Source organism: Condylura cristata, unplaced genomic scaffold (assembly GCF_000260355.1).
Source record: "Condylura cristata isolate star-nosed mole 26May11 unplaced genomic scaffold, ConCri1.0 scaffold00002, whole genome shotgun sequence".
NCBI lineage: Eukaryota > Metazoa > Chordata > Mammalia > Eulipotyphla > Talpidae > Condylura > Condylura cristata.
In genome coordinates this window covers 24,564,339-24,583,806 of record NW_004567103.1, presented here as the reverse complement: position 1 = coordinate 24,583,806, position 19,468 = coordinate 24,564,339, and the positions used below count along the sequence as shown (strand labels likewise).

Here is a 19,468-nt window from a genome sequence, read left to right as displayed (position 1 = left end):
AATGCTAGCGTTTGAAAATCTGCTTGGGCCTGATGGTGGGCAGCCAGAGAAGGAATGTGTTTTATCTCTTAGTGGCAGAAACGTTCATCAATGAAAAGACTGAGCTCCCAGTTTTGAAGAAGTTGTGCAGCACGCAGTCCGAAGTACACGCCTGCTCCAGAATCATGAAAGGGAGGCATGTCTGTACACAGCCAGTTGCCCACATTGGTCATGGGCTAGTCAGTTTCTTCAGTTTGATAACACGGGTAAATTCCGCCACGTTGTTCAGAGAGGAAGCTCTGCCATCCCATTGCTTTATCTCTCTGGAATGCAATTTGAGTTGTGTCTCCTCCTTGACAGTTTGGACCTCAGTAAATTACTAGGGTCTTGACCCAAGAGATGGAGAAGCCCTGAGCAATTTTTCAGTCTCCTATCTAAAAATGTGTTTACATTTCCTGAACTCTGGCTGACTGATTCATTCTCCTGGTGTTGCAAGAACTTTCCTTATGTGTTAGAATTTATAAGTTTCATTTCTAAGAGACCCCGACTCCTTCCAAGCCACAAGTGAAGTGAACCTCATCGCAACACCATTCTGCTAGACTTGCCCAGAGGATGGATTGTAGCCCAGCAGCTGTGACGTGGCAAACTCAAGTGAGGCCAAAAGGAGGCATTGTGAGATGCTTGGGAAAGGATCACATGCCAAGCCGTAAGACTGGATCCTGATCTTGTGCTATTTCAAGACAGGGTCTTGAACAAAACAGGAAACCACTCGCTGGGTCTCAATTTCCCAATTTGTCTTAAATAAGAAATGTTTTAAATCTGTGCAGAAGCCATTCTCATACAACAATGGACAGTTGAGCAACAGCAATAAAGGGAAGACCAGTCTACAAGGGATGAGTAAAGCTTCATTTCAGAGAGCTGCAAAGTGACATATGGCCACCGGCTCTTCAAAGAGGAACTTATGAGTACCAGTTATGGAAAGAACTTTTAGTTGGACACTGGTCCCCACCAGAGACTAATATCATTGTCAGGAGACACATGCGCTTAGCTAAATCTGTACTTCAAATAAACACATTCCTTTATAAACATTAAATTTACTATCTTGGGGTAAAGAAAGGAAAAAGAAATGTTAACTATTTGCATCACCGGGCTTGAAGCAGGTGGTCTGGCACCAAATCCTGACTCAAAATGTCACTAGTTGTACCCCCTTGGGTAGATTACTCTAGCTTTTGAGTCTCAGCCTCTATACCTGCAGAGAGCAATGGCAACACCCAGCCCCAGGCCCGGAGGAAAGCTGTGTTCATAGGCCAACACCATGGCCTGGGTCTGCCTGGTGCCCTTCCTGGTCACTCCATGATTTCTGTTGCCCCCCCACCCCCTTCCAGCCCCTCGACTTCTGTCACTGTTTGCTTCATGTTTCACCCCTCCTATTGCCCCTGCACACATTAGGGAAAAGGGGTATCTCTGATCTGTCCATCTGGAAGGCTGTAGAAGCATTTTTCCACTGTATTGAAGTGCATCATACAAAATTTATATTCAATAGCATCAGCAGATTTTTTGCCATCAATATTTCCTTTTTAATTTCAGCTTTATCTGAATTGTAGTAGCACAAGGAATTTGCTTTTGTTGTTTCTTTTTGAGTAACAACCAAAACAAGAAAAATAAAAATGTGTCTATAAGGTCATTTCAGCATAGTCTTTAGACTGTGCCTATAAATGTCATAAATGCTGTTTGATGAGTAAATATGAATGTCATAGGCATTGTGTGCTTATAATCTTGCACATATGAACTAGATTGGTATGTATATGATATTTATAAAAATTCATGAGCCCTAGTTTTAACAACCTTGATCCTTTTCTCTCTGATTTCTACCACAGTAAATATTGAATCCAGAACTGGTCTTCATGTGAATCTTAATGAAATCTCACCTTTGACTCAAAAAGCAGAGAAGCAGGTACAGTACTGATTCTGAATGAGCATGAGACAGGGAGTCAAGACTTTGGGGTTCTTGTCCCAGCAAGCTATGTGACAGTCGGTAAGATTCTTCACCTCTCTGCTCCTCATCAATAAAATGAGACAAGTAGACTATAAAATCACAGAGGTTCCTTAACTCATAGACTTGGAATGTCCTAACTCAAATTAGACTGTTTTGTCTGGCTTATCATGTTCGTGAATAAGCTGACTTCCCTGACTTCTGGGAAGTCAAGAAGAGAACAAGGAAACACAGGAAGATACAGCCTTCACCGAGGCAGTAGGCTCTCGACCTTGTGCTAATGAGCCCATTTTTCCACTCAAATATTCATTCAGAATAGATGGAGGCGGGGGGGGGGGTAGCAATTAAGGAAAAAACTACAATGACACCATAAGGGAAGGAGAAAACATGCTTCATCTAGGTGGTTAGGAAATTCTACTCATGGTTCAAGGACATATGTTCACAAATATTTATAAGTTTGCTCCTTTATTTGAAGCTTGGAGCCTGGGCCTGTCTTCAAATTCACCCTGGACAGATAGCTCAGGAGAATTCCTAGGGCTCCTGCTGGTCTTACAGCTGAGGCAGAGGCACCACAGCCCGGGGCACTGGTCTCTCCCTGCAGACCAGCTGAGGGGCCCATGGTCTGTACATCCCACTTAGCTCCAACCTCCTGCCTCAGCCAGGCTTTCTCATCTTCCCTCACACTCATTAAAAAACAATAATAACAAAAGTAGTTTTTGTTATTACGTGTGCCTAGCTGAATTCCAGGGAAGGACCTGAACTTTCACTGTTAGAGCCCCACGACTGGGTCAGGCCTCCCCTGAGGTAAAAAAACAGCTGAGTTGACCCTTCCTCCTGCTCCTGAGGAAGCACAGAACCAATGTTTTCCTTTTTTTTTTTTTTTTTGTTCAAGTTGCCCACTGACAATTCATACCCTTTCTAAGAGATCTAGAAATTTTTCTTATTTAAGAGAATACATGACTAAGGAACATATGCTATATGTTGATGACCCCAGAGCTCCCAAGACCTTGTAAATGCCTCATATATATCCAAACACCTTCCAGAATCCCACAGCCCTTTGGCTGAATTCAGAAGACGAACTGTCACCGCAATAAGAGAATGCTCGGTTGTGTCAAATTATTAACTTTGTAGTCAGAAAGGAGCACCAGACCCAGATCTCAAACTCTAACCCTGGGTTTCCCCTGTGAGGCTGTGGCAAACCAGCTTACTCCGAACTTGTGTGCCTCCCTTGTGAAAGGAAGGGTGCTCCTACCAGAGCCAGCTGGCTTGTACAAGTCAGAGTAGCCTTATTTCCTTTAGAAGTAACCCCTGAAATGAATACCATTTGGGGAAAAGCCTAGAGACCCCCTGACCCCCAAACACTGAGAGGGTTGGGGTGTGGTGGGGAGGTGTCTTCTTTGCTTCCCCAGTCCCTTACTCCTTGAGGCAAATGATCCTTTATTAGCGTAATCACTGACTTCAATTTTCACTACTTCCTCAACCTATTCCATGTAAATGACTAATTTCATGTTTACTATAAAGCATCTGGAAAGCATTTAGAAACAAATTTCTGCCCAGCAGATTTCAGTTACTAACATTGATGGGCCACTGGCACCCCCAGCATATTCCTCCCACTGTCGCCTTCCCGCTCTGAAGCAAACAAGGATATTATCACCCCAAATTGATCTTTATCAGCATCCGCTGTTTCTATTCTTTCCATACTTTCTTTCACTGGGGTGTGACCATTTTAAGAGTTAAAGTACTTCTACTTTTTTTTTTTTAACACTGTGCTAGTTGAGAGAGGGGAGAACATCAAAGGCAGAATATTTTGCTCTCACCAATCTTCAGTAAGAAGTCACAGGCCCAGATTTAGAAAACAATTTCTGACCGGGAGGGTAAAGGGAAAAAGCCTGCACGAGCTTTGCAGACGTGACGCGGCGCAGGGATTTGCCCGCTGCCGAGGCTGCCTCCGGGCGCCCCCTACTGGTTGAATTTTCAACCGTCTGCCAAGGTTCCTCAGCGGTTGTATCGGGACCAAGTCCTGAGGGGCCCCTTCCACACCTGGCCCGATGATCTGGGCCTGGACAATAAATCCTTAAGTAGAAAGGATCGTAGCCATGGACGCGGACGACTTCCTAGGGGCTGGAGGAGGGGTTAGGGTGGGTTGAGAAAGAAGTAAACTACAAGGAGAAACGTGGAGATGAAAAGAGCAATGAAAAAAGAAAAAGCAGACATGCTTCAACTCCAAGCTCCTATTTCCTCTTTCAAATGAACTGCCTCCCCACTGTGAACAGAATCAAGTATTTATGAGGCGTTTTTTGCATATTAATAGCTGGTACAGCGGTATCAGTTCTGAAGTCCTGAAGGTTTGGAGCCCTTTCCCTAATACAAGTCCTTCAAACTCCTCCCCGAATCTGGTATTCTCCTTCACGTTTGGTTTTTCCCTCTGCCTGTGGCTCCTCCTAAGGCCCTCATTTATTAAGGGAAATTAGTTCTTGGGATACTGTCAGAGCCCAAAGCGCTGCTCTTAAGCTGGTGACTGACATCAATCCCCAGAGAAGCCTTTCCTCTTCACACACACACACACCTACCTACCTACCTCCCTGCTCTCTGTGGTGAGGCCACAAGTTGTGTGAGGTGACCAGCAGGTAAAAGGAGGATTAAAATTGTAAATGAAAATTCCAGGAACGGTAATATATCTGTATATATCTGTATATATCTGTATATATCTGTATAGGGAGGGATACAGAGGAGTGGAGAGAAATTAGAACATAAAAAATTATATATAGGGCCCTTCCTGGTGGCGCAGCGGGTTAAAGCGTAGCACTAAGAAGCTAAAGCCACTTCCGCATGAGTTCGATTCCCACCTGCCCCAGAGGTGACCCACATGGTACAGCAGACCTCTCCTGACCCACCCACTGCTCCCCTCAGCAGTGTACTTCACCAGTCAGCCTGTTCTGCTCCTCGCTCTGTCTCTGGTGAAGCCTCTCACCACCCCTGCACCCCTAGCCTGTACCCCAGCTCTGTATGCATAAATAGATAAATCTTTAAAAATATTTATATGTAAAGAAAAAGTAATAACTGCATTAGCTACAACAGCATTACCCTCTATACATGGTAAGGATCACATTCAATTTTAAAAGAAAAACATTTGAAACCAGTTAGAAAAATAAGCAAGAGAATTCATATCAAATATATTAGTAATAAAAAACAAATATGGAAAAATATCCACCCTCTAGCAAGGTACATGCAAATTTGTGGCAAGCTGGAGATGCTTCCTCTAGCTTTTTAGAAAATGTTTTTATTGATTTGCAATTTCACAATCCTCTCTTTTCTTGCTTAATAGTAAAACCAGTAACCCATGGTTTTGGTTAACGTATACTTGGCTTGTCATGGACTGAAATTCACTTGATCTATTTATAAAGCAAAATGACAGTATGCCCATAAAACACGACAAATATTTATACCCATTGATCCTGTGTATCTGACTTCTGGAATTTCATCCTAAATAAATAATTCTGCAGGTACAAAAAAAGTGTTTGAAGACGTCTATTGAAGCATTATCCATAATAGAGAAAAATTGGGAAAAATCTGATAGGCCAACATCAGCAAAATGATTAGTTAATTATGACATGCCCTGGCCCTCCATGGTGGCACAAGGGGTTAAAGTACAGCACTGTGAAGCTGTCCACAGCTACTGCAGCACACTAGCTCAATCCCTGGCCAGGGAGGTGACCCACATGGCGCGGCAGACCTCTCCAGTCTCACCTGCTGCTCCCCTCAGCAGTGTAATTCAGTCAATCTTGCCTGTTCTGCTCCCCACTCTGTCTCTGGCAAATTCTCTCACATACAAGCCCCAGCACTTCTGGCTTGTACCCCAGTTCTTATATGCATAAATAAATAAATCTTAAAAAAAATAATAACTATGAATTGTCCCTCTCAGGGAGGCATTTAATTCAGGAAAAAACAATGATTGCTCAGACTGGGTAGTGTAATTTAGCAAGAATGGTTGAACATGAGGTTACCCAGCCTTGGCACCACGGACATTTGGGGCCAGCTAGGCCTCGTTGTGGGGAGCATTCCCGTGCATTGCACCCCTAGTCTCTACCCACTAGATGCCAGTACCACAACTCAGCCCCACCCCCAGTTGTGGAATTCAGAAATGTCTCTAGGCCTTGCCAAATGGCCCCTGGAGGGCAAAGACCCCCAACTGAGAACCACTGATTTAATTATTAAAGTAGAAAACAAAGCAACATCAACTCTGACTGTAACCACGTACAAAAAAAAAAGAGAGAAAGAGAGAGACAGACTGTTTCTAAGAAACAGACCTTTTCAGACTCCTTTTAAGGAACTTAACCCCTTGTCAGCATTTTATCTGTCTGACCCTCAACTTTTGGGAGTGGAAGGAAGATAATGTATTTATCTCTCTTTCTGAAAAGTTTGGATCTCTAAGGGTGAAACTCATTGCTTCATCTAGACCCATCTGTGTAAGCTTGAGACCAAAGGGGCCCTGAGCCCACTGGCTTATAGAGCTGTCAGGGCACAGAGGTTGTCAGTAAAGGCTATCAGAGTACAAGCACCACCTTAATTAGATTTCCCAAGAATCACTGCATCTCTTTGTTTAAAATAGAAAGAAACCATCTCTCCAGTTTTCACTGTCAATTTTCTCCTTTTGTTAGGGAGAGCAAACATCCTTTCTCATGCTTTATCTTGGGTTTGGTTTTGTTGCTTTGTGGGGATTAGAACTTTGGTAGTGTCCTTAAAATCCTGTTAAACTGGAATTATGTCCCTTTTCCCATTTCACAGCCATTTCTATTTGACTATGTTAGCTCTTCAATTCGGGCTTCTTGCCTTTGTGGCAGTATATGTGTGATCTTCAGTATCCTAAATTTCCCCCCTTTGGAATTTCAAATAGTAGCCTGTATGTCTGCACTCTAGGATTTAGGTTGAATAAACCTATGTTTACCCCATCTGTTTCTTTGGTGGTTTAACAGATGGTGTCCCTATCTCCTTTCAGTTTTACTTTTTCAAAACCCCCCCCCAAAAAAAAATGCACCTGCAGACACACTAAGTTTTTGTACAAGGGTAAAAGTAATCCTGGTTTCAATGTCCCTCCAGGTCATACCCTGCCTTCTACTGATTTTTTTTTTTCTATTATCTAAAGGAACAAGTTTCTGCTCTAAAAAACCCTCCCCCCTCTCCCACCCCATTCTGCTTTGCTCACCTTTATATCCCTTGCAATCTGGTAGTTACTTCAAAAAAAAAAATAAATGACAAATCCTTTGTTGACATTAAGGTCCATGTCCTAGGTAGAAAAGTCCCCAATCCTCTAAATAAGATTCAGAGGCTGCACTTTGTTTTATTTTCAATGATTATATGGCAGTTCAGCTGATATTTCTCTAGCAATTCTCACAGTCTCTGGGTACTACCTGCTGTTGGTTGCCACACCTTGGTATTTCACTTTCTGTAAAAGCTCTGGGGCCTGTGCAGAGTGGAGATGGCACCAGCTACACTTGGAGGCCTTTTTGTGGCTCATAAGTTTGGGCCTGGATGATGAGGACTGCATCTCCCACCCACAGCGGTGGGCTTCATTCTCCCTTTTGCTTCTCATTTGTAAAGAAAAGCACAGCATCCATTCCCCCCCCCTTTGCCTCTCTCTCCCATCTGCTTTCCCCTCTCTAGCCCCCCTTCTCCTCTCCCCCTTCCCCAACACTTTCCTCACCCCCTTCCCCTTCACTTGCTTCCCCCCACCCTCCTCACCCTACCCCCACTCCCCACCCCCGTTTTGTAAATTGCCTTGGTTGTGGACTTGATTGGACATTTTTTTGAAGATCTAAGCAAATCTCATCTGGTTCAACCTTACCCATAGGATTACTTTGTCAGCCAAAAACTCCATTGACAATTTAAGGATAATTTACTGAAAGGGGTTTGTTTTTCATTTACTGAAAGGGGCCATGTTTTCAATCAAGGCTTTTAGTTGTTGATTTTCATTGACACTCATTTATTTCAGTGAAGCTGTATTTGTTGATCTGCTAGTCAAACATGTGATATACCTAATTTCTTTTTCATATTATGGAAAATTTCAAAGACATGGAAAGGTAGAAAGAGTAGTGCAATGAACCTCCTTACGCCTATCCTAACTTCAGAACCTCTTTCTACCTATCAAACTTCACTATATATATACCCATTATTTAGAGAGGACCTTTTCAAATGATAATCACAGCTAATGTTCTCAGGTTTACTATGTGCAGGAATTAGGATTATCTGCCTTAATTCTGACAACAGCCCTGTGAGGCAGGAGCAGTAATCCCCCATTTTATAGATGAAAACTAGGTAATAGATTGGACCCCATTCAATATGTGACCTGCATTTGCTAAGAAGCCTCTGGTCTGGAATCCCATGCACTTAGGCAGCATTCTCCTCCAGCCCAGTCAAGAGGGTGCAGGGGCATTATTTAACCTCTCTGTGGCTCAATTTCCTCATCTGTAAAGGGTAATGATATTTCCTTCATGGAGTCATCATGAGGATTAGATGAGACAATTTATGGAAAGGGATTAGCCCAACTTTATCACTAGACAATGCCAAATTCTAAAGGTAATTATCAGTCAATTCCCCAGCCCTCTAGCTTGAAAGCCATTATAACACAGAACTCGGGTTCTGTATACAATCTTACAGGACTCAGATATAAGACAGGAGCAGTATGAGAAGCAGAAATAACTGAAAGAAGGACTGTAAGCCTTTCTACTAACCATCTCCCCACTTCACCCTGCCCCCCACCATCAGTCCAAACACTTACCCCTCTGCAGGGTAAATGAGGATGGTCGGGTTCTTTATGCCATTGGCCTCTGTGACTATCACCTGTGACCTTGATCTTGTTGACGCAGAAGGCCCACGCGTGTGAGGCACGCGTGCCTTAGTACCTACACCTGCGCAGGGCTGTGTGCGCATGCGCAAGTGTACACCCTGTGCCTGGGAGGGAGGGATATAGGGCGGGGTCACCCTGGAAGAGGGGGGCTCAAGCTGCTGTCTCCCTGCTGCCATGTCTCCCCTGCTTACCATTAAAACCCATAAAAAACAACGCCCAGGGCTCCAAAGTTCTCCTTCAGGCCTGGGGAGGGAGAGTCAGGGAGTTTTGCCATATCCAGCAGGGTCCCAAATCCCACAGAATTTAGCTGGGGAAAAATCTGGAGATCAACGGAGGGGGTGCTCAGGAGTGGGGAGGAAGACAGGAAAGAAAGGGAAAGAGCATTTCCTTTCTCCTAGCCCTCTGTTTTTCCCAACATTACCAGGGCTGGTTCACTGCTTACTCCAGTTAAATTATGAGTTCAACTTTTACGGACCAGTATGAGAATCAAAGCACTGTCAGTAACATTTTTCTAGTGAAAATCAAATCACTTTAATGACCTTTTACAATGAATCAGTTTGCAAGTTATAAGTTCCTGCGTCTTGGTTGTCAGATTGAAAAAGTCATGCCAGACACAACATAACAAAGAGTTTGGAGTTTAAGCAAATTTTGGTGTGAGAAGCTAAGAATGTCTTCTGATTCCCCACCCTCTACCCCACTGTCGGTCTCCCAGTCTAATATAGGATCCTTCATCTCTCAAATACAAAACTCTACCCTGAATACAGTCAGACGCCCCCTCACAGAAAAAGCTAGTTTCTACCTCCCCTGAGGCAAAAGAGATCACTATTTCAGTTTAAAATTTTTCTCCTCCAGCTCCTGCTAAGCCAGATAAACAATGTTTCTGTTGCAACAACAAAGCACTTAATTAAACTGAGGACAATTATCAATTAGAACTCAGGGATAAGATTTACTCACAGATAGTGGAAGCCTGGAATTAAAGTGTCCTGGGTTTCATTATTCAAAAGCTCCCTGAAGAAAACTGTAAGGTTAGCCCCACTTTATAGGTAGGGAAAATGAGGTACAGAAAACTTAACGATCTGGCCAACATCACAATATCAGTCTCTTACAAAAGCTGAGTCTAATATTACCTAACAATTGGTTAAGCACTCAGGAGAATGTAAATCTGCTTTCATAAAGTAGAGGTGCAAAAGTGAGTGAAGACCAAAATTCACAAGAATATGCTTCTCTGGCTTCCAACCATGTTGTATCTCCACTGAATGCTTCCTTGTGGAGCCCTCCCTGATTTTATCGCACTAAAGTTGCCTTTAGAACTTAAAAAGGGCCTATAATAAAGCACACCTGAAACTCAATGCTCTCGTGCCATGTTACTTCGATTTTCAAAAAATTTTACACAATAAATGTTTAGGAAAAATGGGACCAGGATGTCAGATGGCCAACGTGAACAGGATGAAACAACTCTTGGACCCCTGGCTGAACAGTACTATGGCTTAGGATCTCTTCTGTTCCTCAGAAAGAGGCCATGCAGACCTATTTGTTGAGTTGAGCCTGGTATTCCATCTCAAGACTACGATTCTCCTTCTCCTCCTCCTCCAGGCCAGGGAAACCCAGAGACAAGGGCTCAGAGTGGGGGTCTGGGAGTGGCCAAATGGCTGGAATTGTGCAGGCTGGATCCCCTCCAAGCTAGCCTGGGTGGATAGATCCACCAAACTCCTGGCCCACTCAGGTTCCTTGCGAACAGCCCAGTCATCAGGAGCCAGCAGAATGCCATGCCCTGCCTAGCCCTGCCAAGTCAGGGGATCTGGGGAACCTGGGGGGACCAGGGAGGCCTGCGTGGAGACCAGAGTTAGGTGGCAAAACAAGAGATTTATTGGTAGACAAGAAGAAAGACAGTTAAGTTCTCTAGGCAGAGAGGGATCCCGAGTGGGTGGCCATTCAGGGGTCAAGACGCCGGTGTTTACATGAGGATAGTGAGGAAGGGGAGGGGAAGGCTTGGAGCGTCTCAGCACGGTGTCTCTTGCTGATTGGCTGGGACCTCTGAGTTCCCCTAGGTTACTGAGGCTCCCTCAGTTTTCCACTTTACCTGGCTGTCTTTCAAGAACCAGCATTGGCGCATTGATTTGGTATTGTGACATTGTGTCGGTGTCCTGACATTCCTTTTTTTTTAAGTTTTATTAATTTGTGCATACAGAACTAGGGTACAGGCCAGAGGTGCAGGGATGGTGAGAGGATTCACCAGAGACAGAATGGGGAGCACAACAGGCAGAGTGATGAAGTACACTACTGAGGGGAGCAGCGGGAGGGTCAGGAGAGGTCCTGCTGAGCCATGTGGATCACCTCCGGGATGGGGACTCAAACTCATGCTGAAGTGGCTTTAGCTTCTTAGTGTTGTGCTGTGCCACCAGAGAGGGCCCCGAAATTCCACTTATAATTGAGTTGGGGTCACCCTGACTCCCATCAGTTGTTTCTCATTCAGTTTGCTAGCTGAGCTCAAGCCACCTGGGCCTGGGACAACTGACCTGGGGGCACCTGTCTGATTCCCACCCACTGTTCTTCATTCACACTGATAAAACGATCTCCGCATACCTGGGTGCAGGGGGCACGCTCCCTCCTGGCTTCCACCCATTATTCCGTATTCAGACTGACTGGGACACCTGGTGGGAGGCTTGGTGTGCCCTGCTCCTGAGTGACGGCTTTTACCCTCTTCCTGGCTTCTTCCTTCACTACTTGCTTCCCCATTTCTGCTGGCTGCTTTCACTTCCAAAGGCTGTCATGGGCAAGAAATCGCAGGGCCTGAGGAGACCTAACACAGGAGACCAGGCCAGGCCCTTCAGCCCACTGCTCCAAGCAGGCCTGGCCCCTTCCAGGATGCAGGTCCTCGCCGACCCAGCAGGGGGCGAGAGGGAAGCAAAGCATTCCAGCCCTCCTTCCCTTTCCCCCAGTGACAAAACCTCTCAGATCTCTCCATCCCCACTGGGATTTAGAGCCCCCTCCCAGACCCCCACCAGGGAAGGAGAGGCACAGACTCTCAGCCAAGGAGGGGGGCCTGGTGGTCCGAAGGAGAGGCTGACTCCTTTCCTTTTGTTTGCTCACAGGAGGGGACAAATGTCCTGTGTGCACAGAGGTTTGATGTGACAACTTGATAGACCCCATAAGGGTTTCAGCAAAGGCCTCCCGACCCTACTCTCCATGCATTAAGATAATGGTGGGGTGTGCGCCCCAGCGCAGTTCTGATCTTGGCTACAAAGGCCCTCCTGCCTTCTGTTTTCTTCCTCCAGCACAGCCTGCCCACAGGTTCCCAGAGAGCCTTGGCAGCTTGCTCTCAGGCAGAATGAAGTTGTGAGCTGCGTGGGAGGCAGTTAGACAAGTGAGAGGGTTGCAGGCTCCTTAATGAAGGACAATAGCTCTTCTTGGAGCCATTACACCGCAGCAACAGAGCTGGGGGACCACAATTAGAAAGGAGTGGGAGAAGTAAAGAGGAGGGCCTGCGGGACCGATCCTTATCGTTGGTGTGGGACCCAGGGCTTGAGACCAGGCTGGTCCGCTTTAGAATCTCCTTTCTGTCCTGGGGCTGCAGCACTAGTGCTAATGTCCATTCAAAACACACCAGCTGGAAGGAGGACAAAGTCAGGGGAAAGGGGCTTCTCCTGGAGTTTGTGGCCCAGACAGTGTAACCCAAGAATAAGAACGGAAATGATATTTATGTAGTTGGAAAGCCATCCTCCAAGTCTGCTACATTATAGATGTCTGTGTGTGGCTATTTGTATACAGCTGAGCACTCTCTTTTATTCTGGCTTTCAAGTGAATCACATCATGTTTATAGCAAGATAATAATCCTGGATTTTCCATGGCTCAGTCTGTCAGAGTGTAAGATTAGCTCTTGAATTCATTAACAGTCATCTCCTTTTAAATGTCAGATAACTTTTTAAATGCCAAGTACTTACGCAACACCTTCTGTGCAATTCAAATCAGCTTTTCCAAATTAACTCATTAATCTTTATTGTTTCGTTTACTGAGGAGAAAGGCTTCCAGGTGTTTTTAGCAGAGTGTAAAAATATTAAAGTCTTTGCCATACAGGATAGGTCTGGATTTCCTGATGCTTCCATCAGTTTTGTAATCATTTCCACTGGGGCATGCACAGAGGAGAAACAAGCACACTTCAGGCGTCTCTGCAACCTTCTTCCCCATTCTCCTCTCCTCCTGCTCGGCCTTGTGTTTTCTTCTCCCCTCTACATCACTGGAGACCTTGACTGCTGTTTACCATTTATTCGGCTGTCTTTGCTGTCAAAATAATCCAAGAGCTGTAATGTCTATTCTGAGGCTTTACCACCCAGAAAGTAGAGGGGTATCTCATAGGGTCAGGGCTGGAGCCCAGAAAGCTGAGCAGGATAGGGGAAGTCCTGAGGAACTGGGAAGTCCACTTTCCTTTTTACAGAACTCCTGCCTGATTTTCCTCCCTAATAATCAGATATGGCCGCTGCGACTACTAAAGATAGCTCCGTCCAGAGCTGGTTCCCTCTTGTCACCCAGCCCTGCTCAAATATCACCTCTTCAAAACGTCTTCCCCATCACCCCAAGGCCAGCCATGCCCTCCCCAAAACCTCCATCCTGTCACCATTTCACTGGTCTTCATAGATTTATCACTAACCTAAAATCATCCTGCTTTTTTACGTGCTGGCTTGTCTGACGGATACAACATCACTTAATAAATGAGTTTAAAATGAATAAATGAGAAATCACCCCAATGCCTGACTCTCTTGCCTGGTTTCAACCTTCTGACTTTTTTCTTCCCTTATCAATTCTTCCCAGAATCCTCTTTATGTGTTTAATCTTTTCTTTCCTCCTATCTCTCCAACCTCCTTTCACTCGTTTATTTGTTAGGACCCTTGAATGTAATAAGCAAAAACAGTATTTCACATTCCTGTGACTATAGCACCTTCTCTGAAAACATTCCATCGAGCTCAAATTGATAACCCTTATACATTAGGGAAATGAACCATCCAGTCAAGAGAATTGCTTTTATCACAAGATTTACAGGCCAAGTGATTTGGGGCTACTTTTCGCAATGCCTCCCTACACCCACACTCGGAGTTAACATAATTTAAGTCGCTGGGTTTGGTCTTGGCTATGCCTCTTGTCCTCTAGCCTAACACAGGATCTGGGAGATAATGGAGCAATTTCCCTCAAATGAGAATTGTTCTGATTTCTATTATCCCATCCGGTGATTCATGCATAATTTTGGAAGCTGAAAAGCTTGAAATGCTTTGTCTGATTCTAGCTTGGACCAAATACTTTCATTTGATCTAGAAGTGGGGAAGGGCTGTTTCACTCCAAGAATCTAATCAGATATATGGCTGATGTGACAAAAACACTAGAGTATGTATTTGTCTAGAAAAACCTCTGACCACAAAAAAAAAAAGAAAGAAAGAAAAATCTCTGACCACATTTCAAAACAAAGAACAAAGGGTGTGAGTATTCACCCACGGAATGAGGGCTTGAGGGGACCCACAGAAAGTTAATTGGTCATTGCTACCTAGAAGCAATTTAAATGGCACAGGAGGGGGAGTCTATGATGGCCCAGAGAGACAGACGCTCAACAGTTAGTCTCCTAGAAAATATGGAAATGATCAAATCCACACCCAGGGTGATCTCATGCCACACTCATGTATGTAACTCCAGAGACTCAGCCCTGAAAAATAACATGTAACTTTCTTCTTGGAATGAGGAGCCAGAATGATGCTGAGAACGTGCCCCTGTGCCCTGTAAAGTATCTCCATTGCCCCCTCTGGGAACTGGAGTGGGCCATGACCAGGATGGCAGCTTGTCCCTGGTGTGGTCAACACTCTAGATCAGCAAATGGGTGTCAAGTGCATATGTGTTGCCAGACCTGCAACAAGGGGAACAGAGTAATTGTGGTGGCTGCCCTCGAGGCACTTCCAGTCTAGCTGTGAGTCTGTGAGGAGGCTCACAAGCATGAGCATCATTGTGAGAAAAGGTGGCTCGTGCTTAAGAGAATCGCGGGAGACACAGGTCGGCCGAAAGGGTGAAGAGGATGTAGAAGGGAGGTGTCTGTTCCCAGGAGAGGGAAGGGCCCTTTGGAGGTCTTGCTCTAGAACTGAAAGGCCAGTGTTGATGGTAGTGGTGTTCTCTTTGCACCTGCCGCCCCAGAATGAGGTAGACACCTCTCTTTGAGCCCCACAGTCACAAATCACCTTCAGACGTAACTTCTGATCCACCTGCTGCTCATTACCCCCTTTCTCTCCCTGGGATTATGTGTAGTGTTCACAAATGTGGAGACTTTGTCTGCTTCTAGCACTGCCATTTCCACTCTACCTGGCAAAGAAAAGACACTCGATTAATATGTGTTGAATGACTGAATGAGGCAAGAGATAATCCAGGACCAAGCAGGAAGAGTCTTGTAAACCTTTAAAGCACGTTGATCTTCACCCCTGAGGACAATAGGCTCTGAAGACTTTAAACCCAGGAGTGATGTGATCCAGGGTCCTGGAAAGATCCCCCCAAGTTGCAGGGTCCAGCTTTCAGCTGGAAGGCAAGTCCAGATCAAACGTTGTCATGTTCTGAAGCATGATACCATTTACGTGTTGCTGTATCAAGAGAACGTGGCCCACAAGATCAAAGCACTCCCCTCCCCCAAGGCCTCCTTTAGACCATTAGACCACCCTTCCTACCCTCTATGTGGGATTTGTCCCCACCAGTCTTCCTAACACATCAAATATATTTTCAGCTTCAAAATAAGCCTGAAAATTGCTGTTGCTATATCTTTACTTGCTGTGGGAGATTTGATAAAGAAAAGAGTCTTGTAGAAAGAAGGAAAGAGACATAGAATAGAAATAAGCAAAGAGATCCCCAAAAGAAATAAACAAAGACAAGTAAACAAGATCCCTAGAACGGAGGCTTCGGGAAATGACTTCAGTTCTTCCATTTATCAGCTGTGAGGCTTTGGGCAAGGGCTTTATCTCCCAGAAGCTCAGTCCCCTCATCTGTGAAATGGGCATAACAACACCTGCCTCTCAGGTTTGCTGTGAGGACTAAAGACAAGGACTAGAAACCCAGGGCGTGGTAAAGCCCCATTTCCCATTTCCCAATTACACCACCCCCAGAAGTGAGCTAATACCCAGCCTCCGATTTATCCTCTTTACATTTCAGTCCCCTGGGTTTTCAGCGATAAAAATAGGCGTAACTATTAGTGTTCCAGCGATGAAAAATTACTTTTTATAAATATTTGGAAATACGGACTCACTCTTGTCGCGCTGTATATCATTCCTGTGAAAGTTGAGCTTTCTGCTTCTCTTCACAGAGCGCCCAGCAGTCCTCGGAGGCAGCAGCTCAGAAGACAGGAGAGCCTCAAAGTTGTATAAATAACGGGCCGATATGTTCAAACAGAAAAGAATTTTACACGCGCAAGCTACACATCGACATGATGCCGTTCCTGAAGGTGATCTCACACTGAGAAGACGAGGGGTTTTTAGACACACACACAGGCGTTCCAGTTAATACACTTCTCCATGGTACAAAACAGCTTCAGAAGTCCCTCAGGTTTCCTGCTTTATCAGAAGGGACAGAAAATAGGCAGTTTGTAGCAGATGAAGACAGAACAAATTAGGACAGTAATCACAGCCAGCTATCGGAGGCAAACCCGTTGGGTGTCTGGTTTGGGTGATGGGGGACCGGAGGAAAGGATAACTGAGAGCCACCTCATGAAAGGAAAAATAGAATTCATTTTACTTGACAGTAGCTACAGTAAGTGTTGCTGTTTTTTACTGTAGTGGATATGCTGGTTCTAGAATTAACTATTTCGGGGTCAGTTGCAAACCCTCCTCTGGTTGTCTGACCTTGACTTCTGTTCTCTAGGAGTTGATTACTTTCCCAAGCTCAGCTTCATGTCTAGCTAAGGATGGTGCGTTCTACTGGTGGAGTGTCATTGTCTGTCTTTGCTGTCCTCCCTCCTTGCCCTGCTTCTAACGCAGCGCCCAGACAGGAAAGGTATTCCACACGTCCATCCACCTACCCTTTTCATCTCACATCCCTTAGAACCTCTTCTAGCACATTCTTTGCCCTCTCCCCAACCCCTCACACCACCCCCTGTTCAGAGCTGAATAACCGGGAAATAAATGACCATGGAATAAAAGACCCTGGCCAGTAAGACAGCCAGGCTTGGCATGGAAGGCTCTCAGACCCTTTGTGCTACCTAGAGGACTACATCCCAGGCCCTTGATCAGAAGTGACTGGGAAAGACAAAAGCAGGGAAAGAAACCAAATATTTGAAGGGCTGGTGATGGTGGCACTATCTAATGCTAATAGAAGGCAGAGACTTCAGAGGTCATGAGGGTCACCTGCTTAACTTCAGCTAATTCAGAGCTCTTCATTTTACCTTCCTGAGCTACCCCAACTCTGCAAGGTGAGGCTCTGAGTAAGAGTCATGTTTGCCTCCCCTAGGCTGTCTCTCCCTGTAACTGGGCTCTGCTTTCCTGTTTCTTGGAGAGACTCTTCCCCAAGGTGCAATAGGGCACTGGCATTTCTCTTGCAGGGTACTCTGGACCCAAGTCTCATTCCCACTGGGTCATAAGTCCATGCCCTGTGGGTCACCAAGACAGAGGATTGGAATCTAATGACAGGCCTGGCCTGAGAGCTCCATAGACCACAGGACACTTAAAACCAGAAGAGAGAATGAGTCTAAGTAACAAAAGAAAATTCAAAAATAATTATCTTCACTCATTTCATATATTAGTATGCTAGCTACCATCACACACTACCTCAGGCTAAATAAACAACAGAAATTCCTTTTCTCCGCATTGTGGAGGCCGGATGCCCAAAAGCAGCATATAGAGGGGGCTCTCTCCTGAGGCCTTACTCGTTGCTTGTAGATGCCACCTCCTCCCTCTGCCTCAGCGTCTGCCCTGTGCGTCTATGTCCTGAACTCTCGTCTTGTAAAGAAACCAATGGCGTTGGATAGGGACCCCTCCCCCCAGGGACCTATTTTACCACTTTGAAGACCCTATTTCCAAATTGCAGTCACATCTAGGATACTGGGAATGCAACCTCCAGGAACGCAATTTGGCCCAAAACACTTATGTTAATAAAACTCTTTTTTCTTTTTTTCATTTTCTCAGTAATAGCTTTGTTCTTCCTGGAGGGTTTGAGGACTGGTGTTTCCCAGGCTGAGAATCAGCATCATTATCACAACCCCCTCATCCCACCTGGGCTAGCACTGACTCCTAATGCGTGTCTGGCACTTGCTGGACACTTGGGGTACATCAGTGAACAAAGCACTGAGATCTTTGCCCTGCTCTAGACAGTGTTTTAGTATGTTAAAGGTGATAATTTCTATAAAAACAAAATGAAAATATTTCTATGGAGCACTTACAGACTGCAAAATTCAGAGTAGGGAATCTTACAATTTTTTTTTTTTTTTGGTGTATTTACTGTCCATACTGCTTATACATTTTGCTCAGTGATTTTTGGCTACATATTATATAGGGAAAGACATTATCACCCCCAAGGTTCGCTTTCTGGCCCATCCCCTTCCAGGCTCTCAGAAATTGTGATTCAGCCTACTTTCTCAGGGCACATGCTGGGCTCCCTGACCCCCAAATCAGCAACCTCAGAACACTGGCCCCCCCCCATTTCCTATTTTAAAAAAATGGAGATAATGATACTGGGACCTCCATATACCTGCCCCTAGGCCATGAGACAAGAATTACATGAAATATTTTTCAAAGCATATTCATGTCTACAAAGGACCCAACTCATAAGGGAGAAAGGAATAGTCGTTGTCCCTGCTGGGGCTCAGATTACTCACGGAGTGAGCCCTATCTCATCTTCCCCGGCCGCTTCCCTGTAAGTGTGAGATCTCCACTGTGAAGATGACGAAAATGAGGCTTGGTGACAAGAGATGGCAGTCAGTGATGTGGCTGATGGCAGGAAGAACCACAGAACCCACAAAACCTGAGTAATCAGGTCTATCTATTCTGTCCCTGCAAAGCATTAAATTATATAGCTTTGTTCTGGCTTTAGAAACTGGGAGGAGAGCCGTAGTTTAATAATATGTTACATACTTAATAATACAAGAAACACTATGACTTCCATAAAGTGACTTTCTTTCTAAAGAAGAAGTGTGGGATCTTTTTAATATCAAGAAAAGTTATAGCACCTTAAAGGTGAAATTCAAATTAGAGATTGATTTTCCTCCATCATAAAGATGATATTGAAATTAGTCATTTATGTATATGTGTGTATATGTTAAATGAGAGGTTACACAGAAATCCTGAATGTATTTTCCTAATTAAGCCTTTCAAGAACTCGGTATGATGTTTATAATTACTCCCATTTCACAGATGGGGAGGTTGAGGTTCAATGATAATTTAGGCAACTGGTTCTCCCCCACCTCTGGCTCCTGCATGCTCCCAGTAGTCCCCTGGGAAAGCTTGCCTAGAAGTCCCATGAGGAGAGAGAACAGGATCAGCAGAAGTTTCTCCAAGGACAAATGAGAACTTAAGTCATCTGGCCCAGTCCCTGTCAAATAAACTGAGCCTCAGGGGTTAGGTAGCTCACATGATCTGTAAGTCACAAAGTGCAGATCAGGAGTCTGACTCTAGAAACTGAACCCAACTGCTCGTGCCACTGCCTGTCATAGC

At 45.0% G+C, this 19,468-nt stretch overlaps 1 protein-coding gene across 1 annotated transcript in view; it reads left to right on the top strand.

Annotated features, from left to right (window-relative positions):
* KIAA2012 (KIAA2012 ortholog) overlaps positions 1-19,468 on the top strand; it is a 95,319-nt gene that overhangs the window by 52,226 nt on the left and 23,625 nt on the right. Inside the window, exons 11-12 of the mRNA XM_004674825.1 lie at positions 1,815-1,933; positions 16,132-16,269. Of these exons, the coding sequence (XP_004674882.1) occupies positions 1,815-1,933; positions 16,132-16,269 (257 nt within the window). The remainder of the gene's footprint in view (positions 1-1,814; positions 1,934-16,131; positions 16,270-19,468) is intronic.